Source organism: Tyto alba, unplaced genomic scaffold (genome assembly GCF_018691265.1).
Source record: "Tyto alba isolate M040663 unplaced genomic scaffold, T.alba_DEE_v4.0 Super-Scaffold_19, whole genome shotgun sequence".
Taxonomy (NCBI): Eukaryota; Metazoa; Chordata; class Aves; order Strigiformes; family Tytonidae; genus Tyto; species Tyto alba.
Genome location: NW_024881281.1, coordinates 1,210,178 through 1,237,529, shown reverse-complemented (window position 1 = coordinate 1,237,529; position 27,352 = coordinate 1,210,178). Strand labels below are relative to the sequence as shown.

General features: G+C 43.1%; 2 protein-coding genes across 5 annotated transcripts in view; both read left to right on the top strand.

Moving 5' to 3' along the window:
* Nucleotides 1–21,175, top strand: part of NLK (nemo like kinase) — a 66,852-nt gene extending 45,677 nt beyond the window's left edge. For 3 of the 4 annotated variants that reach the window (XM_033004800.2, XM_042791403.1, XM_033004799.2), the window contains 8 exons: nt 891–997; nt 2,821–2,906; nt 3,847–4,056; nt 9,178–9,279; nt 15,131–15,217; nt 16,973–17,171; nt 18,828–18,921; nt 19,437–21,175. In XM_033004800.2, coding sequence (XP_032860691.1) covers nt 891–997; nt 2,821–2,906; nt 3,847–4,056; nt 9,178–9,279; nt 15,131–15,217; nt 16,973–17,171; nt 18,828–18,921; nt 19,437–19,491 — 940 coding nt within the window. In that variant the 3' untranslated portion in view covers nt 19,492–21,175. Of the gene's footprint in view, nt 1–890; nt 998–2,820; nt 2,907–3,846; nt 4,057–9,177; nt 9,280–15,130; nt 15,218–16,972; nt 17,172–18,827; nt 18,928–19,436 lie in introns of all 4 variants that reach the window. The other variant, XM_033004801.2, reaches the window with a different exon arrangement.
* Nucleotides 21,176–23,552: 2,377 nt separating this feature from the next.
* On the top strand, nt 23,553–26,817 carry TMEM97 (transmembrane protein 97). Its single transcript, XM_033004912.2, has 3 exons — nt 23,553–23,729; nt 25,144–25,288; nt 25,812–26,817. Exons 1-3 carry the CDS (start codon nt 23,610–23,612, stop codon nt 26,057–26,059), a joined length of 513 nt encoding a protein of 170 aa, XP_032860803.2. The 5' UTR covers nt 23,553–23,609; the 3' UTR covers nt 26,060–26,817.
* The last annotated feature ends 535 nt before the right edge of the window (nt 26,818–27,352 follow it).

The following is a 27,352-nucleotide window of genomic DNA, read 5'->3' as shown; positions in this document are numbered from 1 at the left end:
GGTTGAGATATGCTGCTTGTGTCTTCCATATTTCTCCATTTTTGAAACATTGTATTTTTAGTGCTTCCTGAATAAATAGAGTAAGTACCCTTCTTAATCCACACTTTACCTTAGTATAAGCCACTGCATATACAACTTGTTGTATCTTCGAGTATTTGTGTAAATTATCAGTGAGCATGACTATTGCTGTGTTCTGCATGTCTATGAGTATGTGAAATAGTGGTTTCTGTTTGTTTTTTTTTCTAGTTTTACTTCCAGATAAAAGTTTGGTGGCTTTTTCTTTTTTTTTCTGTTATAACTCAGAAGAGATTTTATGACTGGGATTTATATACATGTGTCTGTGATGCTTGAGAAGGTAAAATAGTGGGTACTGGGTAGATTTAGGGAAGTGTATGTATTTTTAAAAGTCTGCATTACTGATCGTGTAGCAACCTGCAAGGTACTGTTGATAACCAACTTTCACAGGCTCGCACTTGCCAGTTTGCCTGGTTAAACAACGTTGATGTATGTTCACTATGAAGATGCTACTTGAGTTGTTTGTAATTTGTGTGTCTCGTCAATCTTAAGGAAAAATTTAAAGGTTTCAAGATGCTGTTAATTATATTATTAAAATTTTATTTTGTTTTTGAGTCGTAATTTGACTTTGGAATAATTTTGTAACAACTACCTTAATGCAAATGCTACTTTATTGAGTAATCTGTTTTCTTTCACAACTAGTTTTTTTTTTTTTAATCTTGTAAGAGTCTGGAGACTTGACCTCTGAAGAAGCTTTATTCTTTTTTACTCGATAGCTCTGACCTGTAAGAGCTCAAATTCCTAGAAGTTAGAGTAAATGTTTTAAGAGATTATGTGCTGGACTTTCTGCTTTTGCCTTAACTAATAAATTGAAGATATGTTGTCACTGAATTGATGCAGAGTGACCTCCATAAGATTATCGTCTCTCCTCAGCCACTCAGCTCGGATCATGTCAAAGTTTTTCTTTACCAGATTTTAAGAGGTAATTTTTCTTCTTTTAAATTTAATGAAAATTATGTAGTAGTAGTATCTTAATGTTTATTCTCAAGACATCCTCATCTTGAATAAGTTTCCCATGGACACTTGTTCTTTTAATGTAATATTATGGATGAATAGCAAGCATTATTCTAGTTATAAGAATATGGCAGCCCTGCTGCTTCCATCACAGTCCTGGGTAAAGGTGGCAAGACTTCTAGCTTCAGCTGCAAAGGCTTGTTCAATGGCCTTTGAGAGTCTTAAGGTGGTTGTGTGTGTTTTAACAGTCCTCCCAATGCTTTTTGAATCCAGGTACAGCAAGGGCGCCTAGACTGAGCCAAATTGATAAATATATGTAACTATACCCACTTACGGTACTGTGGAGAGCAGTCTAGTTTAATGGAACAGTCCACTAAAGTTTGATTTTTAGCTGAAACAATTTATTGTAATAGTAATTTTAAACCTGATTTTTTTTTTTAATCTATTTGGAAACTTTTATCCAAGAAATAAGATTATTGTGATTATCTTACTGTCTTTTGAACATCTGCTCAGTGTTAGTTCAGTTGCTTTTTCAGTGGCTTTATTTGAGTATTTTCACTGGAATAAGCTGAAAGTAAACAGTCAATTTTATCTATTAGTAAATAAACAGCAGATCGTATTCATAAAGAGCAGAGCAAAGAAATCTAAATTACATCCAGAATTAGTTTGGGCTATTCCAGGTACCTGTTGTGCTATAGAAAAGATTGATACTCCTAGAGGACAAGAGGCATTTGTGCTTCTGAGATTACTGAGTTTGATGGCTGGGGGAACACTGAAAACTAATTTCTATCCAAATGGCAATGCAAAACCATCAGTTAAAGTTTGTTCAAGAGTTCCTTGACTTCTCATTCCATTTGCCCAGGCATTTGACCTGAGATGTTAGTGTTCCCCAGTTTAATGCTATGATTTATTTTTGCTCTTTTTTACCCTACATGAATTATGGACATTTTTCCATTTTCCGTGCTCTCTCTACTGCTGTAGTTATGTGCATAAGCAACTTCATGTTGGTATACTTTCTTCCACTGTACTTTTTAATGAGGTACTTTCTGTATTACCTTCATTTTCTTAAAAACATCAGAATTATAGCTTCAGTGACCTAGCCACCTAAATGTTAAAAACACCCCCAGTGACTGTGATCAGATGTCCTAAGTTCATTAGCTCAAGCTATGAATTTTTGTGCTAATAAAGTTAAGAAAAGGGCCTAGGCTTCACTGGAGTTGGGTCTGTATTCTCTTAGCCTTGTTTTACGTTGTCTGCTGCTGGCTTATGAGGTTTCAGTTTGAAAAAAGTGATTTAAAAAAATAAAAAATGCAAATTAGCTTGGATTTAATCTGAGTTTATTCCTGAAATGCAGCTTTTGTCTAGGAAATAAGTCAAATTTTGGTGCTGTAGAAGTTAAAATTGTTCCTGAGAAACAGAGCAGTAAGAGGTATATGTCAATATCCCAGTGTTGTGATTAGCAGAGTATCCATGTCGTAACCAGGGAGGTGATTTTTTGGGTTGATTGGTTTGTTTTTGTTTTAAAAAAACAACCAAACAAAAAGAAGAAGAAGAACAAAGACTGCTTAAATTACTTGCTCTGTCTAGTTTGTATACTCCAAAAGTTTTATCCTTTTATTGAGTAACTGAGTTGTATACTAGAGACTGGAAGTTAGAATTGTATAAAAAATGAGCCAGTGGCAAAGTCTTTGCTGATGAGGAGTTGCAAGACCTTCCAGGAAAATGTTGTCAGCCTTAAACTTCTTTTCAAAGGAAAAAAGGTATTTATTTTTATTTCGTTTAATGTTTCAGGTCTGAAATATCTACATTCTGCTGGCATTTTACATCGAGACATTAAACCAGGGAACCTACTTGTGAACAGCAACTGTGTTCTTAAGGTGCTACTTAAATTTATTGAAAATGTACATATGTATATGCTGTTCATTATAAATCAGTTGTTATTTTATTAAACAAAACCATTTAATATGAACACTTTTGCTGAAAGTCATTTAAAAAGAAATAAAAATCCCACAGATTCTTTAATAATTATAAATGAAACAAGCATCTTCCTTTCCCCTTTTCTCCCTACCTCTCCTCCAATCTGTGAAAGCAAGACAGACATGATTCTTTTGTTTGACTTGCGTGGGATCTCTTGTGCCCTCAGCAGCTGAGAGAGGCAGGCGGTTCCTTCAGGTATTGCAGCGTTAGTGTTCAGCGTGCTAGTCAAAGGAAGGGCCATCCAGAATGCCCGAGACTCTTCCATTAACTTCTTAGGAGTGTGAAATTTTGGAGGGCTTAGGCACGTTGTACAGCTATGCCAAATATAAAAAAAGTTAAGTTTTGTTTACACTGATTTGCTAAGCATTCTGATTGTGAAAGTTTTGGTCTGTTTTCTTAACCCTCCTGGTTCAAGAAACGTTAAAAAATTCTCAAAGCCAAAATGAGTAGAAGGCTGCATCTTTCTGTAACATTTGGAGGCATATAGTGAACAGATGAAATCTGGTTTGGGATTAAATATTCTATACACAGAGGTTGGCAATATGTATTTACTTTTTTTAGTGCAAAGTCTTTTAATCTTTTAGATTATAAATATTGTCATGCCAACTAAAAATGTACTGTGATTTCAGATAAAATTGTAGAAAGTTTAAATGGATGTGGAATAAAGTAGCATAATTTCTTCCTGTTCCCTTTCCCCTTTGCTTATGCAGTTACAGCAGATTTTCTGATTTATTTAAATGCTGGTTTGGAATTTCCTGCTTCATTACCAGAAGGTTACCTATTTGAAATGCATTAAGTGTTTTGGTTATTTTAATTTTTTTATTTACCTTCTCAATTTAGATTTGTGATTTTGGATTGGCCAGGGTGGAAGAATTAGATGAATCTCGTCACATGACTCAGGAAGTTGTCACTCAGTATTATCGAGCTCCAGAAATCCTGATGGGCAGCCGTCACTACAGCAATGCTATTGACATCTGGTCTGTAGGCTGTATCTTTGCAGAATTACTTGGGCGAAGAATATTGTTTCAGGCACAGAGTCCCATACAGCAGGTATAATTAAATTTCCCTTTAAAAATTTTTCTACTGTATAATTTCATGGAATCAGTTATACTGATGCACTTTGAACCTCAAACTTGCTTTTGTTTTGCTTGGTTTACACACAGGCAAAAATGCAAGCTACTTTGAAACACTGAAATGATAGCTTCCAGACAGAATTAAAAGTAGTGGTTATTAATGTTAGCTTTTGAAATGTGTATTTTTTTTGTAATCCCCTGTAATCTGCTGCGGTACCTAAGTCTGCTGTAGCATTTTACTGAAATAAGGTAAAGGTGATATAACTAGGACCAAGCTTTTTGTAGCAACTGCTATAAGTAAGTAGTAAGTTTTCTGTCAAGATATAACTGGAGATACAGTATTGGCACTTGAACTATTTAAATTGCCAATTTAGTAGTATTGCTCAGACCTCTTCATTTTGGTAATGGTGAAGTGTGTAAGAAGGTGTTGAATATTTTTTTTGTGTGGTGTAGCTGTGGCTAGGTATAAAAACATGGGATGCACCAGAATACTTCATCACCATTTCAACAGTAAGCAAGCTAATGTAATATAGATATATCTGTAATAATATTGAAATGCTATTTTCGCAGTAGATAGAAAATAGTGTCTGCAGCAAGATATTAGAGATGGATGCATTTATACTTTTATCTAAGAGAAGGAACAAGAAGTGCTGACATAAAAATGTTTATCTTCAATGTTGCTAGTATTCATCTATAGATTAGAAACTACATGGCATTAAAATTGTGAGATTACTTCTTGTCAAGCAATATACATAAAAACACATCCCAAACTTTTGTTGAAGGTGACATTCCAAGCTCTACATACTTTTCTTGTTTGTTTATGCACGTAGCGTTTTTGCGAGTTTGAGAGGCATTGACATTAGCACGCTGTTTTCAACATTCATATATTTAAAATGTTGCTGTGTTGTGTATACATTTTTTCAATGCCGTGTCCTGTCCAGTGGTCCCTATCATGTCGGTGCAGCAGTCTTCCCAAGAAGGGACTTGCTAGTCATTCTGGACAGCACTGATACCTTGTGCGATCACAAAAAGTAGACCTCCTCCCAAAATACACCCTTCTTCTACCGTTGTGAAGAGACTGCAGAGAACGAAAGCAGTAATGTGATCAGAACTACTAGTTAAATTGACAGCTATTCCGTGGCAGTCTCAAAAATATGTAAGATCTGTTTTTCTAATCTTTGATCTTTCGATACACTGAAGCTATGTGTACGATTGTAATAGTCTTGGCTATCCTTCTTGAAATCTAAAGGGCAAAACCATTCTTCAGATAACTCGAGAATGGCATAATGGGTGGGGTTTTTTGGGGTGGTGTTCACTTAGATTGAAAAGTTGTATGAAGTTACGTCAGAGTTCCTAGATCTTTTATAATCCCTGTGCTGTAGAATGGTTTTAAGAAGTAATCACCGTATATATTTCAGTTACGTTCTGAGAAGCTTGGTGCTGTTCCCAGGTGGACAGAGTCTACAGAAGTGCCCCGGGCTAGTCCGTGTTACGGCCCTTCCTGCAGCCTGGGCCGTGCCCCATAGTGCAGGCTGCCCACTACGAATGGTTATCCCGTAACCCGGGAGGTGACCGGGCCAGCAAGCACTCCGATGTCAGGATAGCCAGCACCAGGCTGAAGTTTTCCTGGTAGAAAAAACAGGGAAGAGATCATTTTAAAACTGACCGTACAGGAAATTCTAACTCAAATCTGTGATGAGGGAAGTGGATAAAGCTTTACATTATAACCAGACTGGAACTGGTGATTTGGGTATTTTAAACTTTGGATAGTATCACGTTGAAAGTGATGAATATATCTAAGTTGCTTATTGAAGTTACAGTAGCTAACTTCTGATAAAGGTTTTGTGGGATTTCTTACAAAAGTAAGAAATGAGATAATCTATACTGAGACTTAGATAATCAGAAACACTTTCAAATATAGTGTTTCCTAACACCTCCCATTTCTGCTTTTTACTGATAGTTTAGAATAGTTAGCATTTTTGTATGATACAATCTTTCTATTTTTGTTTAAAACTGCGTTTTTAAAGGTGCAAATACAAGTTATTTTTAGCTATATGTCCAGAAACATTTAATACATCTAATTTTATCTTGTAGTGCCTCGGTGGTGCAGGAAGGGTGATAGCTGTCTTGCTGACTCCCTGTGGGAGCAAATGCCTTTCTCCGCTTGCTTTAAAAGACTGGTCTGCGCACCGTTTTGTAAAAGGCAGGTGACAGAGGGCGAAGTTTTACCCACCTGCCCTAGGTTAGCCAGTCCCTCTAGGCTGATTTTACCCGTTATTATTTAATCCTCCTTAAAGATAAGGGGCCGCATGCCCGAGACGGTAAGCGGAATCCCTTCCTTCGGGAGGCTGGGGGCGTCAGGGGGAGCGGGGCAGCGCTGCCAGCCCGGCGCAGGCTTCCCCCGGCAGCCCTGGCCCAGGCGGGGCCGGCGGGGCTCGCCGTCTCACCCCTGGGTGCGCCGGGGCGGGCTGGGCGGCTCCGCACCCCTCGGTGTTTCTGCCTGCGGCGGGGGGGCCTGCAGAGCCGGGCCGGGGGGCCGGCCCCCCTCCCCACGCCGGGCTGCCCCACGCACCCACCCACCGGGGAGGTGCCCACGCACCCACCCACCGGAGAGGTGCCCACGCACCCACCCACCGGAGAGGTGCCCACGCACCCACCCACCGGGGAGGTGCCCACGCACCCACCCACCGGAGAGGTGCCCACGCACCCACCCACCGGAGAGGTGCCCACGCACCCACCCACCGGGGAGGTGCCCACGCACCCACCCACCGGAGAGGTGCCCACGCACCCACCCACCGGAGAGGTGCCCACGCACCCACCCACCGGAGAGGTGCCCACGCACCCACCCACCGGGGAGGTGCCCACGCACCCACCCACCGGAGAGGTGCCCACGCACCCACCCACCGGAGAGGTGCCCACGCACCCACCCACCGGGGAGGTGCCCACGCACCCACCGGAGAGGTGCCCACGCACCCACCCACCGGGGAGGTGCCCACGCACCCACCCACCGGGGAAGTGCCCACGCACCCACCGGAGAGGTGCCCACGCACCCACCGGAGAAGTGCCCACGCACCCACCGGGGAGGTGCCCACGCACCCACCGGAGAGGTGCCCACGCACCCACCCACCGGGGAGGTGCCCTCGCGTCTTCCCGGGAGGTGTCCCCCCCGCGTCGGCTCGCCAGGGGGGGAGCCCGGCCCCAGCCCCAGGACGCTGGGGGCAGTGGCACGGGCTGAGAGGTGAGCTTGGAAAGGGCGCTTCTGGCCCCAAATAACAGCGCCACCGCCTAGCCTCGTCGTATGTACCCGTAAGACTTGGAAGGACACGCCACTGAGGCCAGTTGAATGAAAAATTGATGTTTTGTAATATATTTTTCAGTTTTTTACACCAAAATCTCAAAGTGTATTTTTGTAGTACTTCAGAAAAATATGTTTAATGGCTGATGACATCCGTCTAGGTAAATGAAATCAGACCTTTTAACAAAACGCTTCTGAGAGTGGATTGGAAACATACGGGCTAAGACAAGAGAATTTGTACCTTGAGAGATACTGAACATGAACTTTCAGGAGATCATTATGAAAATTGATTTCAGTGTTTTTTCTTGTAACTATTAGAATAAAGTGTATGTATTTATATCCATAGCTATATATATAGGTATAAACATATATTAACCTATCGTTGCTGTGTGCTTCAGGAAATGTCTTAAAAATACAGGTGTTTATGCAGTCTACATTCCCTGATACGCTGGTGTAATTTATTATATCACTTTTTCTATTTTGTAAACACATCGATCTTTTCTTATATCAGCCCCATGTGTCTATTTCTCAATTATATATTTTTCACATCTAAAAACCTCCAGGGTTAGGATTTTTTTTTGTCCTGTCTAGTTCTCCATCTCCTTACAAATGGGCGCCTTGCTGTCCCTGCTCTGGAGTTGTGCTAGCCCTGGCCGCGCGGCGCCAGGGCAGCCGGCAGGACACCTGCTCGGTGCCCAGTGACGACGCTGCGTGTTCCTCGAGGCACTGGCCAGGCCGGTGCTTCTGCTGGAGCGTGGGGAAAAATGCAGAGAGCACAGCAGCTGGAGTCACAGCGCTGGGGGGGGGGGTGTAAACAGCAGTCCCATTTCACAGTGTCCCACCAACAGGGATGGGTGATTTTCATGCGTCCGAGGCCTGGAGAATGAGGATAATGGGTTTATTCTCAGAGGAGAGCTCGGCAGTTGCTCCTTAGCGCGGGTGGATGCTGGTCACAAGGGAGCACTTGGAACCAGGGTGCTGATCTCACTCCTGACAAGACTTTTTTTTTTTTTTTTTTTAATTTTTTTTTTTTAACTTGACTTATACGGGGTTTTTTTGTTTGTTTGCTTTTACTCACTAAAGGACTATATGCACACACTTTTGTAGAAATAAGGTGAAAGCTTGTGTGTTGCTTTCCAAAATGAAAAAGGTGAATGAAATGTCATTTCATTTAAAGTTGAGACCAGTTTTAAACACAGCATCATCTTTGCTCTTTTTTAGGTAGCTTTTGTTTTCCTTGTAACCAGCACCACTCCTTTTCCTTCCTCTGTTGCTGGAGAGATGTTTGTTTGTTTGGGGTTTTTTTAAACTTCTTTTTCTCATATACTGTGATTGAGGATTTTTTCCCCATTTGCTATAGTTTTATTCCTGTTGGTGGCAAAATATTTTGTGTAAAGTAGTAGCTGACCTGTTTTTTGGGGGTAATTTTGTGTGGGATATTGGTATTCAGTGCTGACAAGCAATAGAGAATATTTGAGTTTTAGGATGAGTAACACACCATTAACAATTTTCTTAATGCTATAAAATTGACTTTTAAATTGCAATAAAATATCGTATTAAGCATGTAAACAAAAAAAGCTCTCAAACTTGAAAATCAGCTTCTGTTTTTTTTTAGTGAAATGACAAGTATTTGTATTTGCTCTCTACTAAATGTGTACGTTAGCAATTTACTATCTGTAAAATAGTGGTTCTGAGCGGATTCATACCTTAAGTGTAATTTACATTAGCCCAAGAATCTGCTGTCATAATGAAATGCATTAATGCACGTCTAAGATCTCCAATTTGTATGTTCTATACCTACAGTTGGATTTGATCACAGACCTGTTGGGAACACCGTCACTGGAAGCAATGAGGACGGCTTGTGAAGGCGCCAAGGCACATATACTCAGGGGTCCTCATAAACAGGTAGAGCTGGAGATCCCGGGCCCTTCTTTACCCTCGGTGGACAGTCCGTCAGTCAGCCCCTGTAAGATAGGATTTCCTCAGGGCAGGAGACTGCTGCTGCATCATCGCAGGGTTTCACATCTTGCTTGAGCTCTCATGGCATGTTTGTTCATAAGTACTTTGTTTGGATATTTAATCTCAGAGCTGTCTCTGCCTGTAAACCAGGCTAAGTTTGCCAAAGGTGGTTGTGCTGTTGCAGTGGCATGAGTTAATGGTGTAGTTGTTCCAACTACTCTTGGGACAAGGTGGGTTTTCACCAGGAAAGTGCATTTCTGGCTTCTGTCTTGTATGTATAATTTGACTTGATGATGCAGGTGAAAGTCTCCTCTGTTGAAGTGACAGTGCTTTGATAGCTGTGTTGAATGAAGATGTTCAGTTTAAGTGATAATACTGGCAAGAGACATAAATTAAAGTTGAAAGCCAGGAGGGACTCCTGTACTGATGGGATCGAGAGTGTTAGAAGTGGAAACCACGCATTGTCCAGATCTGTAAACAGAACAGTCCAGCAACTTGTCACCAGAGGGTCCCCTCACACATCTGTGCAGTCACCCCAGCTGCACGTGAAAGGCTTAACAAGATATTGAAAACTGAGATACAACATTCAACATAACTGAAGTAAAAGTTAATTTTAAAAAACAAACGAACCAAAAAAAGAACCAAAAAAAACAAACTAGAGAGAAGAGGCAGGATGATGTTGTTGTGCTGGCCGGACAATAAAAAGAGCAAATGAAATCCACTGTTAGTAGATACAAAGAAATGCTTATGCGGGAATCCAAAGTGCAGTAATAAAGCAGTATGTCCATCCAATATGGTCATTTTAATGGTTGCTAGATAGTAAAAATCAACAAAATTAATAACCTGTACATGTTAATACATCAGATCTTTCCAGTAGTTAAGTTTGCTTCTTTATTTTCTGCATGTTGAAGTAATTTCTCAAATGTCTACTCACCACAATAGTAGTTACCATAGAAATGAGCACTGAATATATATTCTGCTATATTATTAACATGTGGGAGTTCTGCCTCCTTAGCACTTTTGATTCACTACATCAAGTTGTCTCTATTCCATTTTATGACAGGTTTTTTTTTTCTTTTAGCATTAATAATAGGAGGATTTTCTTAAGACTTTCTCTACCAGTTTTAAAACAAATCAAGTCTTTTTTTTTTTTTTTTTTGCTATTGCGTGCTGGAAGAGTTGTAACTTTTAAGCATGTAGTCCTGCACTTTAAAGGTTTGATGTGTTTAAAAGAAAAAAAAAAGGTTTTAGAGTGATTGGAGAAATATATCCACTCTATTTATATATAAAAATATGTAACAGTACACAAATACATCCAGATACTTTATAGAACACATTGGTTTTAAATTCTGATAATTTGATAATAGCTTGACATTTCCAAAGTGCACTAGTTGTACTCTAGGTAGAGTACAGGTACTACTAGGTAGTAGCAAGCAAGAATTCTGGAATTTATTTGTTAGCCTTGTTCAGTTTGTTAAACCATGATGCTTTGTTGAGAATTGAACTGGGTACAAGAATGTCTTCCGATTTTTCTAATCCCAGTGCTAAGGCTATTCTTGTACAAGCCTCTGAAACTGTGTCTCTTGACCCACTGAATGATGAGAATACTCAAAAGCAGGGGAGGTGAAATGGTATTCTAGAATCACAGGCAGGTTTGGGTGGGAAGGGACCTCAAAGCCCCCCCAGTGCCCCCCCCTGCCCCGGGCAGGGCCCCCCTCCCCCAGCCCAGGGGGCTCCCAGCCCCGTCCAACCTGGCCTTGAACCCTTCCAGGGAGGGGGCAGCCACAGCTGCTCTGGGCACCCTGGGCCAGCGCCTCACCCCCTGCACAGGGAGGGATTTCTGCCTTAGATCTAACCTAAACCTGCCCTCTGGCAGTTTAAACTGTCACCCCTCATCCTATCCCCACCCCCTGACCCAGAGTCCCCCCCCACCTCTCCTGCCCCCCCTTTAAGCCCTGGGAGGCCGCTCGAAGGGCTCCCCGGAGCCTTCTCTTCTCCAGGCTGAACCCCCCCAACTCTCTCAGCCCGACCCCCCAGGGGAGCTGCTCCAGCCCCCCCAGCATCTTCGTGGCCTCCTCTGGCCCCGCTCGAGCAGCTCCGTGTCCTTCTGCTGTTGGGGGCCCCCAAGCTGGCCCCAGCACTGCAGGGGGGTCTCCCCAGAGCGGAGCAGAGGGGGAGAATCCCCTCCCTGGCCCTGCTGCCCCCCCTGCTCTGGCTGCAGCCCAGGGCACGGGTGGGTTCTGGGCTGTGAGCGCACGGGGCTGCCTCACGGGCAGTTTTCCCCCCCCCAACCCCCCCAGCCCCTCTCCTCGGGGCTGCTCTCCAGCCACCCCTCGAGGGCCCAGCCTGGGTTTGTGCTGGGGATCGCCCCGACCCACGGGCAGGACCTTGCCCTTGGCCGTGTTGAACCCCACGAGGTTTGCCCGGGCCCCCCTCCCCAGCCTGCCCAGGCCCCTGGGGTGCCATCCCTGCCCTCCCGCCTGTCCCCACACCACACAGCTCGGGGTCATCACCATATCAAGTGTTTCCAATATGGATTTAATGTCCTATAGCTACTAAGTTGTAGGAAATAAGCCATAAGCACTTAGTTCTGTGTGTGCTGAGGAAAACAACATTCACTTTCCCTGGAGTGCCACAGAAGTTGAACAGTCTCTGGAGTTGGTGCACTCATTTGTAACTTGGAAATAGGGGTCTATAGTACATTTAGGTGATTTCTGTAGTGATATTTCTCTGTTTTCAATTTCAAGCACACTTGTTTGCAAATTCATGGCTTTTCATCTTCTAAAATGGAGATTTTGCTGGTTATAAATAGCTAAATGTTACCAGTTTCTTAATTAGATTAATAGGGAGAGAAAAACAAGTTAGGAACTGGTGATTACTTTGTCACACAAACTATTTTTAATCGATGTAGGTGAGCATAGTAGGAGTTAAAGGGTAAAGCGTTTTGCTGCTTTATGTAAAAATAGATTAATGCATGAAGCTTCTGTTTAAAAGAAACCCCCACCCCACTGTGTGTTGGCATCACGAAAGTTTACATACTATGTGGACATCTTTGGCAATTTTGTATTTAAAAATTTTATTTCAAGCTAGATTGAAGTGAATTGATAAAGTTGCTTAACTGGCAGCCCTAGGAAGAGCGTCTCCTCTCCCGTTCACAGCGGACGGTAAGGAGTGGTTTGGGCTTCACCGCCCGTCGTGTGCTGACCCACTTCTAAAAGCAGCACGGGCTGGAGTTCATTCCCTCCCCGCGCTGGTCCTTGCCTCCTCTGTTACAGGAGAGAGATCCCGTGTGATGCCCCTCAAAAGACCTGACCGTTGATTCCATGATAATCAAATCTTACAACAATTTGGTTTTCACCAGTTTCTTCTGCCCTTGCTAGTTCTCTCGTCAGGACTGTTTCTCATCTCTAGCTGTGGACCTGATTGCAGTTTGCCGAGAAAATGCTGCCCCCAAAAGCTGTATGTAACCAGATGCTCTTGGAATGGCAGACGAAGGGCATGTGTGTACCAGAATAAAGCGCATCCTTCATTTGCATTGGATGCAACAGCTTCCATCAGTAATCCTAATGTAATCATATTTTTCTGCCCCGGTATATGGATGAAACCTACTTAATCACAGTGCTTGGATGACAGTGGTTTTTTTGTGTAGATAGTGCTTATTAATTAGAAAAATTGTATGAAGATACCAAATACTGTAGCTTTATAGTCTATAGACTGCACTTAGAAACTGAGGCTGAATTTGGTAGTTCAGGGTTAACTTGGAATGATGTCACTGTGGAGGTGTAATTTTTATATATACTGACAAATTTACAGCACCTAAATAACTTATATTCATTTGCTTTGCTAAACAAGTAGAAGCAACAGATGCCTGCCAAATATTAGCACTGCATACCAGTTAAAAGTCTGTGTAGAGTTAATGCAGTTCTGGAAATCCTGTGGATCCATGCGAGGTTTGTCAGTGAATATTGTCCCATAAATAAGCTTTCAATTGATTTGTTATATTTTAGGCAGAATGTTTTAGTCCTTTTTGTCAGCCAGCTAGTGTATTCTTCCCCCATCTCAATACCAATTAATCACACACACTAGCAAAGCACTCGGTATAATTCTTCCTGCCCTAATGGCTCCTCCCAACACCTGCATTTGCTAGCCGGTGGGAATGCTGTCCGAATTTCCATGGGAAGAATACAAAGGGGAGGGTGGGGGGGTGTGGCTGCATGTGTATGTGATGGTTTATTTCCTAAAAAAAAAAAAAAAAAAATAAAAATTTTAGGAGTATTGGACTTGGAAGTAGCACACTTTTCAGTAGGAAATTTCTTTGCAGTAGTACCTGTCCTAATAACTGTGGGGCTCTTTTTTACTTTGGTTGGGCCTTCTGGTTTCTTTTTTCAATAGGTTTGTGGTTTTATTTTCTTTGAAGTGTGAAAACTGAGACTTCGTTTCCCCCATCTTACTCTTTTTTTTTTCTTTTTTTTTTTTTTTGTTTTCCCCCTTCACTTTGGAGGAACTGTTTACTTGTTTTGTAACACTTTGAGGACTAATTGTAGCGCACTCTGCTGACATTCTTTAGGCTACATAGGAATAAGAATAATGTCAATTAAGCAGGAAAATATTTTACTTGATTTTGAAAACTGACATTGTTGTGGCTTTAAAAAAAAGTAATCTTTGAAGCTCATTCCAGGGAGTATAGGATATAGCTAATGCTTTAAAATGAATGGCATATAATATTAACATTATTGTTGATTAATTTTTTTCTTTTTGGGCAACTTCAGGCAGTACTACTTCCCACGTGTTGGGAGCGTGGGGACGGGGGTTGTCTTTGTGTTTTGCTACCTTCGCGTTAACATTTAATTCCAGAGCCAGAGGAGACTTTCAGGATAGAGAGTATGTGCAGTTAAAAGTTGTCAAATGGCAACTTTCTCTGCCGAGAAAAACCTTGTTTGTGTGTCGTGCTCTTGCTGAAGCGGCAGGGTGGGCGGGCGCTGCCGGGCCCCGAGCAGCTTGTGCCCAGCTTGGGCTGGGTGACCCGGGCGCTACCGACCGGCCTGGCCGGGGCGTTTGCACCACGAGGTACTTCCACTCTCAGCTAAAACTGGAAACTTTCAGAACGGGCAGGCTGTCGTGCCTGTGAGGGTGAGCAGAACAAGGAAATACAGGAGGAAAATGATCTGCAGAGCTCTTTTTTCTGGGGCTAACCAGCCGCTGCCGCCAGCTTCTGGGTTGTTGCAGCTTTTTTGAACCGTGCGGTTCACGCCCCGAGCGCGGCACTATGAACCAGGGGGGAGTTCCCTGAGCCCCCCTCGCCCCTTCCCGCAGCCCTTCGGGCCTTGTTGTGGGCCTGTTTATCTCTGTGGGAAATGCGGGATGCCTGAAGGTCGCTTTAATTGTACTGGATGTCACTGGCAGTCAGATATGGATCGCCTGGGTAAGGACAAGCAAAATAATCCATAATGTGGCAGTGATTGAGATCAGAAAGATGAAATACTGGAAATGATGTGGTTAATCAAACCCCTGAGCAGCTACAGCCTCAAGTGGTGTCTTATAGAAAAATAAATGAATAAAATACAGGTTTGTCCAGGGATTACATCTGAACCAAGGAAGAAAAAAATCAGTTAGATCTCTGCTACAATTGCTGAGTTCTGTCATAGTGATTATCGTCTTGTTGGGAAGCGTTAGGTAGTGCACGTCCTTTTTAACAAGAAGTTTGTCCTTGGTAGCTATAAAATAATGCATGCTGCAACGGTGGTTTCTGGCTGGTGGATCTGAGAGGACAACTGTCTGTACTTGCCTTTCTCTGCAGCCATCCCTTCCTGTCCTATATACACTGTCCAGTCAAGCTACACATGAAGCAGTTCATCTCCTTTGCAGAATGTTGGTCTTTGATCCAGTAAGTATGATTTAAAATTATTTCCAATACTTTTTGTTTTAACAGTTTTTGTTGTCTGCTACTTAAATGAATATTTTAAGGAAAGGACTGCTTTAAACTGTTTTTCTTCTACATTGCATTCCAGTACTTTTGGGTCTGTAAAAGACATAAAAGTATCATCTTATAATTGGTCAATTAATTTCCCCCTGGAATGGGGGTTTTGCGTTTAAAATCTAGTGGTCTTTTGAAGAAAGCTACAACAGAGTGAGAAAGATGAGGGTGTTCATGAATCATGCTGTCTTTTCCTAGCAAGGTGTAGGTAGCAGAACATCAGATACTTTGATGCAGTTCTAATTAGAGACGCGTGGGTGTTCATGGTCTTGCAACACACAAAAAATTCTTTCTGCATCCATACAGTCACATAACAGGATCTTTTTTTCCACTGAGCATCTGTTTTTCTAATAAAAATGTGCTGCTGTGGATTTTGGATTTCATCTCTTGGGCTTACTATACAAAATTGTCACAAGAAAATCTGATACCTGAATCGATGATCTTAATTACTTCATTCTTACAGAAAAAACCCTAACATTTCAAATGAAAAATAGACAGATTGCCTGAACTGCAAGGGAAGAAGCGTGTAATTGATGGAGTATTCAGAAGGCAGTACCTTTTGATTTTATTTTTTTAAACCTTAAGATTGCTTTATTGAACAAAACCATAGAAATGTTAAATCATAACTTCCACATAAACAAAGTTTTTTTTTCTCCTTTCTAGCACCCTCAACACTTAGAATACTATTATTCCTAAATCATATGTAAATAAATGTGGTTTTGTTTTTTTTTAAAGAAACACAGCAATCTTTTACAATGGGTGATTTTAATTTAATGTAAAAAATATCCTGGGAATTGGTACACTGGGGTTTTACTTCAAGCTTTTCTGCTGCTTTTTGTTCTGTAATTTTAAGCAAGTAACTTTTGTTCTGTTTGTTTGTGTTTTGTTTTGTTTTTTTTTTTTAATTCACCTGTACCAACAGATTTCATTACACCTTGAATTTGCAGTAGCACCTCTGTCTGCAATTTTTTTGAAACACATTATTCTCCTTTTTTGATGGGATGGTGTTGGACACCTGGAGACTGAGTACTTTACAGTTATGCACAAAAAGAGTTCTACTAATGTGCAAGTGGACTTTGTAATTAAAACCATTGCTCTGAGCCCCTTCTGCCCTGTACTTCCTTCACCACTTGTTTTCTGAGACTTGATGTGTGAAGTATTTCTCAGAACTCCAGATGCCATATCCTGAATTACTCTGTTATCAGTGATTCTTCAATTTGTGTTTCACTTCAAATATGTACTTAAGGACACGTTAAAATGTTTTGCGGGGTGTGGACCTACAAAATGACATATTTGCTCGCATTAAATTATTTGGGCTTATTCATTGTAGGAGTCATAATTTTTTAAGGTTGTCTGTTGAAAGTAATTATTGAAAAATATTTTTCTAAAAATTGTATTAGCAGCATTTTCTATTATTAGCTATAGTACAGAAAGGTCAATGTCATCTTAGCACTGCTCCTTGTTTTTGAGGAAAATCTTCCCCCTAGTGGCAGCGTCCGCAGGTCTAAACATTTCCTGACATGAACTAATCCTTTAATGTGATTAGGGGTTTATAAAGCAATTTAGAATTAATTGATGAGTAAGCATTCTCTAGATTTTTCATTCCTCTGAAAATAGCCTAACTAATTTTTTTCTCTTTTCTTTTCTTTAAATGCAATATTTCAGTCCAAAAGAATATCTGCTAAGGATGCCTTAGCTCATCCCTATCTTGATGAAGGGCGGTTGCGATACCACACTTGTATGTGTAAATGTTGTTTTTCCACATCTACTGGAAGAGTTTATACTAGTGATTTTGAACCCATCACTAATCCCAAATTTGACGACACTTTTGAAAAGAACCTCAGTTCTGTTCGGCAGGTTAAAGGTGAGTAGTGGTTAACCTTTGCATCTGCCTTTGTCTTCCTGCTCCACCCTTTAGTAGTGTGTCGCTCGGATGTGCAAGCTGGATGCATACACTAACCCGGGTGGTTTTTCTTTTAGGTGTTTTTCCATTGTAGATACTGGAAATCCTTTCTTTTCACTGAAAGAACACAATAGCTCATAAAAGTTCTGATGTAATACAACATCCCATGCATTAGTTGACATGCAGGAGTCCATCAATTTTGAACCTTAATAGCGTTCCCCGCGCTGGGGGGGAAGGGGGAGCACTGCTCTGCCGTGCCGGGGTGCGCGCCGTGCCCTCGCTCGCTGTCCCGCAGAGCTGCGGTGGGCAGCTGGGGCGGGCCCATCCCCGGCCCCCCTCCTCTTCCTCACCCCGGCCCCCCTCCTCTGCCTCACCCTGGCCCCCCTCCTCTGCCTCACCCCTGGCCCCCCTCCTCTTCCTCACCTCCGGCCCCCCTCCTCTGCCTCACCCCCAGCCCCCCTCCTCTTCCTCACCCCCAGCCCTCCTCTTCCTCACCCCGGCCCCCCTCCTCTGCCTCACCCCCAGCCCCCCTCCTCTTCCTCACCCCCAGCCCTCCTCTTCCTCACCCCGGCCCCCCTCCTCTGCCTCACCCCCAGCCCTCCTCTGCCTCTGCGCTGGCTCCGCTCCCGCCGGTGCCGGGGATGCGCTGGGCGTCCTGCCACGCTGTCGCGGGGGAGGTCGGTCCTGGTGCCTGGCGGAGGAGACGCTGCTGCAGACGGGTACTGAGTGCCAGCAGCTGCTTCCTGGCACTGGAGATTTGAAGTCTGATTCCGCCGTAGCGAACAAGCTGTAAAATCGGCTTTGTTTCTTCGGAAAGCAGGTCCGGTCGGGAAAGCAGCCCTTTAATGGGAGCAGTGGGATGTGAGAAATAGTAGTAGGGATTTAGGTTCTGTTTGGCGGCTGCTCGAATGACTCGAGGAAGAGAGGGAGAAGAAATGTGTTACCTTGTCAGTTTCTAACAGACAATTCTGTCATTTGGGACAAAAACACTCCGTGATGTTGCCATGATAATGTGACTTGTTTCGGATAAATCCTGAACCTGTAATTCTGAAATTCACATTGATAGTTCATACAAGTTCACGTAACGTTGTTTTCTTTTCATCCTGTTACTCTTTCCATTCCCCTCCTCTCTTTGGCCATCACTTTCCAGAGCTGTGCACGGGTCTGCTGCCTCCTCTGAAATCTGCTGTTCTAGGTTTGCTGCCTTTAAGGTTTGCTGACGGTGCTGCAGATTCCAGCGCGTTGCCTCTCGCGTGCAGGCGGGCGCGCGTTGCTCTGGGGAGCTCCGGTCTGGCAGCCCCTTGCCAGACCTTCCAGGCTCTGTTTCCCGGGGGGGGGGTGTGCATGCATGTGTGTGAGAAGATGATTTGTCTGGCAACTGCACGTAAAGTTCCTCTTTCCTTATGAAAATTTACTTTTTTTGTTTTGATCCTCTCAAGTGGCAGTTTTGTGCTTTGTGGATGGCTTGAGATTTGAGTTAGGGAAGCTGGAGTTCTTTTACCCTTACTAAAAGGTACTTTCGGTATAGGAAGCTTTATTTTTCTCCAGTCTACATTGCATTTACTGAAGCAAAAAGTGTTAATGGTATGGTGCTTTTTGTTTTTCTCCTATGTACAGAAATAATTCATCAGTTCATTTTGGAACAGCAGAAAGGAAACAGAGTGCCTCTCTGCATCAACCCTCAGTCTGCTGCTTTTAAGAGCTTTATTAGGTAACTGTATGTAATCACATCTGATATTAATTCACATTTATTAGTAGTACAGAATTCACACATCCAAAACATTTTCTGTTTTAAGTTTCTGAGAGTAGAAAAGGCCCATAGATAACATCTGAAAAAAAAAAAAAAAAGGACAAACCAAACCTTATATGGTTACATTTTATAAAATTATAAAATGTACAAAAGTTTCAAGTAATATTCTTATGTAAAAGTACGGAAGCCAGACTGAAAAATTAGCATGGAAATGTTGACGTGATTGTAGAATTGCACTATAAAAATCTTAAAATGAATGACTGATAGATGAAAAATCATTAAGAGAATAAGTAGATAAAGTATAGTGAAATATTTGTTGTCGGTCTTGTTAACTGTTGGCCTTGGGCTGTTTTGGTTTGGTTTTGGTGGTTTGTTTTTGTTTTTCTTGAAATGCTTGCTCACTGGTCAATCATTAACTTTCTTGTCTATTAGCTATTGCAAATGAACACTGATTTTCTGTATCACCTGCATTCTAGTTCCACAGTCGCTCAACCATCTGAGATGCCGCCATCTCCACTGGTTTGGGAATAAAGTGGAAGATAATATACTACTGAAGATGTAATGTAGCTTTCCACTGGAGTCTGGGATTTGCAATTCTGGAGGTTAATCATGCTTGTACTGTAATTTTACTAATGAAGTTTTAAATTAACAACCACTACTTGTACAATATGAATAATATTTAGAAATGTACTAGACTTTTAATCTTGTAAAGTGGTTGTGCTTTTAGAAGAAAATATTTTACCCAGAGTTGCACGTGTTTTATGAATTCTAGTGCAGCTGTGATGGCTCAGCTCAGAACAAACAGAATTGAACCAAATTTGGGGAGGTTTTTTCTTTTTTTTTTTTTTTCTTTCTTTTTTTTTTTTTTTTTATTGAAGTGAGATTGTACAAAAAGATAGACATACATTTTGATATTGAGCCATTCCTGAAGATTTTGGGTTTTCTAAAACTAAGGAATACAGAAAACTTGACTGCGACCAATCATGAAGTCACGTCAGATGACAGTGGCCACAGTAAGTGGTCATGTCACCTGATGATCAAATCCTATAAATAGCTTCTCACTAGAGCTGTGATGGTGATGTGTGCTGTTCTAAAATCAAATGTTGTGAGTAGAGAGAATGAGTTTGTGACTAGGAGAAACTAAACTTCTGTTTCCTTACCCAGTATAAATATATATATATATTTAATCTATTTTTATTAGAAGTTTTTCTGCTCTTTCTTACATAAAACCCCCCAGCATGCATCTTCTATGTGTGTAAATAATTCCATTTATGGGCTAATTTCAGAGATCCCTGACATCATTGCTGTATAGAGAGAAACTAGCTTGCACATTTTAGGTCTGTGAAATTTTGTGAGAACTTTTTCCTGCACTGGACAGTTGAGAGAAAAAAAAAAAAAAAAAAAAAGAAAAGGAAAAAAAAAAAAAGCACATAGGGAGTTATGTTGTGTTCGTGTCTTTAGGCAAAGCTGTGGAAGTCTTGAAATGTCACAGTAGTAAATAACTTTTATTACTTTTTGGCTAATTCTTTTTCTGTTGGAACACTGAATTCTGTGCATATGTATATATGAACACAAATTGAAGGCCTCTACCTCCTGGAGTATACAACTTGGTTTGTTTACCTCCACATGATTTTTTTTTTTTTTTTTTTTTAAGTTCAGTGTGGAGACTTGAAACTTGAATGTCCCTTCCAACTTTTATATTTAAAACAAGACTAGAAAATTGAAGACTGTTTTTCACCTGTACAAAGAAATACTAAAGGGTGATCTTAAAATTTGAGCATTGGTCTGGAGAAAAACCGTGGTGTTTGTTATGGACAATTAACTGTTAAAGTTATTGTAAGTTATCTGTATTTAGCAGAGTATTTTCAACAAGAGTGATCTGAGCTGAAATTGGAGACTATTAGTAAGTTATGTTTGGAAGTTTTAACTTCAATGAAGTAATTATTTGCTGTGAAAGAGACAAACATTGAATAACTGAACAAAGATGGTGCAATATCTTTGTTTTTTATGAGGCTCCTGAGAATAAAACCAACGGAAGCATTTCAATTCACTTGAATGAGAAACGTGTTTAATTAAAAGAGCCCAAGAAGACACTGGTATGAAAGGTAAAATCTCAGAGGTTGGTCAGTTAATGTGGCACACTTGCTGGTCACTTTGTAAAATGTAGATTTGAAGTACAGTGGTGAAAACATTAAATGTGACATTTGAAAAAGAAGTGGTGTTATCTTTATTTCCTGTCTGATCTCCCACCTTTTATTTGAGAATAAGTTGTTACAATCTTGATGAAGTACTGTCTAAAAGAATACAAGTAAAAAGACTTTATAACATCTTGGTTTAGGCATGGTTTTGATTTTTAAACACGCATGCATACATACACACATATACATATATGTATGCATATATATGCATGTATATATGACTTCTTCAACAAAATATTAATTTACTCTTTAAGCTTGATCCTGGATAAAGGCAAAACTTGCTGATTAAATCAAAAGAAGCGATTGACTTGTGCTTTATCCGGGAGGTTGAAAGACACCCAGTCAAGGATGGATTTTGTTTAATTTGCAAAGTTTGTGTTATTTTTTTCAGCACAAACGCTTTCGTTGTTTCCTAGTCCTAATGCAAAGAATCCAACATGCAGTGGTGTTGCAGAATGGGACTGAAAATGTTCATGTTTTATGGGTATGACCTTTTTAAAGCTCAAACAAATTGAACTTTACAGTTCAAGCCTCAGGACCTCGCAAGAAATAAACTGATAAGCCTTCTTAGCATGTGCTCTGGTCCCAGGGCTGGCACAGGTGCTGTTTGTGACTCATGTATATGCCTCTTCTTCAACCTCTTAAAAGTTCCCATGCTATTATGAGCTAAATTTGAACATTTTTTAGAACTGGTGACAGTGGTGTCATTATTGCTTCATGGTTGTCTGTTGCTGAACTAGTTGCCATTACCTCGCTGCCATTTTTACGTGGTCTGCTCAGTAGATTCTCCTTCAGCGTAAGGCTGCGGTACCAGTGGGCAGTTTTCTTGTTGGGTCTTCTCGTTCTGACACACAGTTTTGTCAGGGTATGAGCACGTAATGACACAACTGGCAAAGACCACTGTGTGCATCGTGTGTTTTTTGGAGCTGATCGCTAGAGGTTCATGGGTTAATCTCATTCTTAAACATAAGAAGAATAAAATGTTTTTTGGACATTTACCTTTCAGGGTGTCTTCATACAAATGTGGGCAAGGCGCTGTGCAGAATGAGTAACTGCAGTTGGCCCGGATGTGTAACTGAAATTGTGTGTGCAAATATATATAAAACCCCACCATGGTAATGTTTTCTGTAGCCTCAACTGCATTTGACATGTCTGTTGTAAATTAATTACAGTGAAAGGCCTCTGAAGAGCTCTCTGCGACAAGGACAGTTCCGTTTCTAACGTGAACGCACACGTGTATACACTCGGAGTGATCGGAGCGTGAGGTCATCAGGAGAGCTTCTTTCTTTGCCAATGAGGTTAAAATCTGGCTTGCAGTTTTCATTTTAATTGGTTTTAAGCTTTGCTGATATCAATGTCGAGTGAATTGCAGATTGTAATCGTAAGTTTTAAGCTCTCTAAACACAGCTTCTGCATCTCCTTTTATTAATTGTGCCTTGACAAGCGTACAGAAGTAGTGAGTGCAAAGAATGACTTCAAAATTACTCACAAATTGTCAAAGGAACATCCAAATATTAGAAGGCCTATTCTCTGTGTGTACATCTGGAAGGTGATGCAAAGGAGCTAAACGAGATCTGCTATGGAAAAGTAAGTTGCTAAAATCCATTTCCTGATGTATGGTGGAATAGCATTGACTGATTCACATCAATTTATGAAAGTGATGAAGTGCTTTTCTCCTTCAGCCAATTTATTAGTGGTGCATTTGGGACTTTACTGTTTGGCCTGCTGGGAGTGTGTGAATGCTCACCGGATTGAACTGATGGTTTTAATATTTACTGGGTAGCAATTTTTCTAATCATCTTTTTTACCCTTTATTTGTTTTAGTAACGGAGTATCGCGAGATCCTTGAACTGTTTGTTCTTTGTAACTTTTTAAAATTCTTCTGTCAAGTGTAACTTGATAGAAAATTCTGTTCACTGTACTTCTGTAATCCTGCTCAGGTACGGTTACTTTAAAACTGTTTGTGACATTGATAAATGGGGGGGGGGGGGGGGGGGGGGAACTGGAGCCCAAGCAGAGGATTGATCTATAATCTGCGTGTACCCCTTGGACAGCTTCTGTGCTCAATAAAGGATGGAATCCGACCCGCTGCGTTCTCCGAGCCTGCTCTAACTCGCCGGGGTGCCCGCTGGCGCTCCGGAGGGCAGGGCGGACTCGGCGGAGGAAGGCGCCTCGGTCCCAGGGCGGCCCCGGGGGGGCGCTGGGCGCGGAGGGGGAGGCCCTCGCTGCGCGGCCTCCGCTGCTCCGCGCCCGCCCGAATTGCCCCAGAGGCGGGAGGAATTCGTAAAATCGGCTGAACGGGCCCCGCGGCCGCGCCCTTCCTCCTCCTCCTCCTCCTCCTCCTCTGCCCCCCCCGCAGCCGTGGCGGCGGGCGTGGCCCCGGCGGCGGTGGGCGTGGCCCCGGCGGCGGCGGGCGTGGCCCCGGCGGCGGCGGGCGTGGCCCCGGCGGCGATGGCGGCGGCCCCGCGGTGGCGGGAGCGGCTCTTCGGCCTCTTCTTCCTCTCGCACATCCCCCTCACGCTGCTGGTGGATCTGCCGGCGCTGCTGCCCGCCGGCCTCCGCCCGCGGGCCGTGAGTGGGCACCGGGGGCGGGAGCGGGGCCGGGGAGCGGGGCCGGGGCTCGCTGCCTGCGAGCGTGGGGGAGAGGAGCGGGTGGGTGCCGAGCGGCGCGGGGGGGGCCTCTGGGACAACATCTGCTGGGTGGGTCGGGGCGTAAGGCGGGAGGAAGAAGCGCGGATTTCCTAGAACGAAACAGTGGTTTAAAATAATTCAACGCTTGCTACCTGCGCGGTGACTTTATTTTCAGTCAGGTCATTCATTTGGGAAGGAGAGTAAATGTGATTGCTTAGCAGCACCTTTACCAGCTGTAACTGATTTTTTTTTTTTTTTTTTTTTTTTTCCTGGTTAAATTTGTAACTGGCTGAGCTGCTGGCGGGCTGCCCTGTTTCTGTGCCCGCGGGTGCGCTGGAGAAAAGGCCCCGAGGAGTTGGCGGTGGGGCCAGCGCTGGCCCCGCGCTCCCGCCGTGTTTTTTGGGTAAAGCGAAGGGCTGGATCCAACCCCCTCGGCAGGAACGGGCCCGCGGCCCCCACCGACACCCCGAGGGACCCCCGGGAGGTCCCTGCCCCAGACTCCTGCCAAAAACCTGCAAGGGGTTTGCTCCCGCTGCGGAAGGAGGCATCCCAGCAGCCAGAGCTACTGGTGGAGATCTCTGGTTCCGCGGGGTTTGACTAAAATTAGAGAAGACAATGAACATAATAAAGTCAATTAAAGTAACAGTTGGATAGAAGATAATCAGTTCAACTCTCCCCATCAGGATGAGATTGGCCAGAACTTCCTCTACGAGCTTTACAATTAGTTTGATTTTTGGCATTAGAATTGCCTATAGAATTACTCCATTATAGAAACCATTTTTAATTAATAGTTAACCAGCAAATCTCAATACATATCTCTCCGTTCAAAGTCCAACTTAAAGCCATGCTGGAATTTACATTTCTGTCGTGGAAACTAATTACAATTTGCCAAGCCAAAATTCTTAAATGGAGCTGTTGAAGCCGTCGACCCGTGAGGCCCCAGACCCCCCCGGCCCCTCTCGGCTGGCAACAGGAGGGCCCGAAAGAGCAAAATGCTATCTAGGAATGGCAAGGTGCAGATTTTTGGTGGTTTGGGTGGTTTCTGTAGGAAGTGATGTTTCAGGAATAGTTTTTGGAAAGCAACTGTACCTAATGCTGTGGCAATCCTAAAGTTACCTGTAGTGCGAATTTAAGACATGTCGAATGGAAAGGGCTCATTGCTGTCAAGACTTTAGAAATGTCCTCTTGAAACTAAATTGCAGTATGAAGCCTTGTGTGCCAAGATGATTTTCCACTTGGTTTTCCCACTGCAGTGATGGCTTCATCTGACCGCCGGGCGAGGGTCACAGTTTTTGCCCTGGTGCGGTTGATGTTCATCTGTTGGTTTGTTTTTGTTTTTGTTTTTTTTTTTAAGCTGGCAGAGTTGTTACAGTGGTACGCAGCCACCTTTAGAGACCCCCTGATGCTCCAGCCCCCGGCGTGGTTTAAGGCGTTCATGTACTGTGAAGCCTTCCTGCAAATGCCTTTCTTCCTCGTTGCAGTGTACGCCTTCCTGAAAGGTTGGTATAAAACACGTGTAAGAATACGTCCTGTGCAGCACTTCTGCATAACACCTGCTTTTTGTACAGCAGAGAGGGCTTATTTATCAGCCTTAAGCAATGACAGGGATGTACTGTGGGGAATGCTGTGCCCTTTTCAGGGCAAATTTTATCTGAGAGAGCAGCCCAGAGTAGGACGGGTCAGACACAAAACGCGGGACCGCAGGCCCCTTGTCAACTGCAGCCACTTCTGTGTAACCAGCATCAACATTCGACATCTGGTGCGCTTCCACGCTAGATAAAGCTCTGTGTACTCTTCTTGTTACTTTAAAACTCACGATTGCACCATCGTTCAGAATATCCATACAGATAGATAATTTTCCTGGGTTGGTACTGGTATTTAGGTTTTTTTCTACTACCTGTTTAATATGGTTTATGGCTTATCCTGGCAGAGATGTGGCGGTTAACATTCTGTTAATTTAAAAGCCATTGAATTCTGCTTGTTTCAGAATACTCACGTGGTTTCCTTTTTGCTTCTATACAGGTGGCTGCAGATGGATAAGAACTCCTGCAATTATCTACTCCACCCACGCAGCCACAACTCTGTTTGCCATCCTCGCGCATATCCTGTTCCACGACTTCGAGTCGGAGCACCTGGGGCCTCAGACACAACGCGAGCGCCTGACCCTGCTGTCCATATACCTGCCGTACTTGCTGATACCACTTCTGATTCTGGTCACCATGCTCTACAACCCCCACTACAACCACGTGGAGAAAAGGAAAAGGAAGTAAGCCGCTCGGGGAGGTGTGTGCACGCGCAACGCTGATGCTGGTTTTGATTCGGACCCCGTGCTGACGTCGCCCTTGGGACAGACCTCTGGCTCGCTGCTGGCTGCAGCAGCCGCTGCGGGAGCATCTGGCTCCTGCCAGAATTTGATGTGCTGTGAGATCACGGCTCTCCTTCAGTCGGAAAAAGCTTTGGCAGACGCCTGTACTGGCAATTCCGGGTGGTTTCTGGGCACGCGGCGGTGAAGGGACCTCGCTCCTCTCCCTCTGTCCCGTCGTGCAGCGCCTTGTAACAGGAAAAAGAACTTTTAACATTTGATGTGTAACGGGGTGATGGGGGCGGGGGGAAACTACAGCGGATACTTTTCTTCCAAGTGCCCGTTTTCCAAGATGTTAGGAGACCACTTAACTAAGAAATCTGTCTTCCAAGAGCTTTTTCTGCAAAATCCATAACCGATTATATAAAGATTTGCAAAGCTATGCTTCTGAAGCATTTCAAATCATATAATAATTCTTAACTTCCTTGCCCTTTTCTTTAAAATTGCACCTTCCTTTGCTCTGCTTCTATTTTAATTGTAAATGTCTGATCAGTGAAATATGCCAAAATCTGGATTTACCAACGCTTAAAGCTGAGAAGGAGGTATACTTCCTGGGGGACTCTGAAGTACTTCAAATCCTTGTTTACAATTCCTGTAAACTTCTCCCTTCCATGAAATCACTTCTAGTATGGAAATGAGTAACACATTAAACTGCATTTACTCTTATGGGAATGACTAGAACAAACTTTAAATGACCACGAGGTCGTTGATAGTCCACACAGTAAATTAATGCGTAAGTTACGGTAAATAAAACCTACTGCTGATAGAAATTCTGGGGGGGGTGGGGGGGTGTTTTTAAGTTCACAATCTGGTTTCCAAGAACCCACCTCGGAGCCCTGTGTAAGATGGCAGGTCCCTGAGGCTCTTTGGTCACGGCCGGGGTCTTTCAGCACTTCACTGGGGTACAACTTCACCCTCCCCCAGGCTCTGAGAGGCCAACGCTGCCCGAGGCGGCTGCCTAAAGGCCCAGGGAAGAGCCATCCATTTGCCCTTCAACACAAGGCTTGATTTTAGATCCCAGGCTTCAGGTCTTGACTGTCACATCTGTATTTAGAGCACATCCAGGCTCCGGGGTCACTGCAGGCTCAGAAGGGTTCCCCTCCTCCCTCTGCAGTTCTATCACTAATAATGCCCAGGGAGGAATTTACCTCTACTATTAATACCTCTATGGACATACCTCAGGCAGAGGTTAAAGTTCTCA

Bases quoted from the DNA above. Each gene is read 5' to 3' on its own strand.
- TMEM97 (XM_033004912.2), top strand. From the start codon at position 23,610: ATGGCGGCGGCCCCGCGGTGGCGGGAGCGGCTCTTCGGCCTCTTCTTC. The intron at 23,730-25,143 runs GTGAGTGGGCAC...TTTTTTTTTAAG, and splicing joins CCGGCCTCCGCCCGCGGGCC to CTGGCAGAGTTGTTACAGTG. The intron at 25,289-25,811 runs GTTGGTATAAAA...GCTTCTATACAG, and splicing joins AGTGTACGCCTTCCTGAAAG to GTGGCTGCAGATGGATAAGA.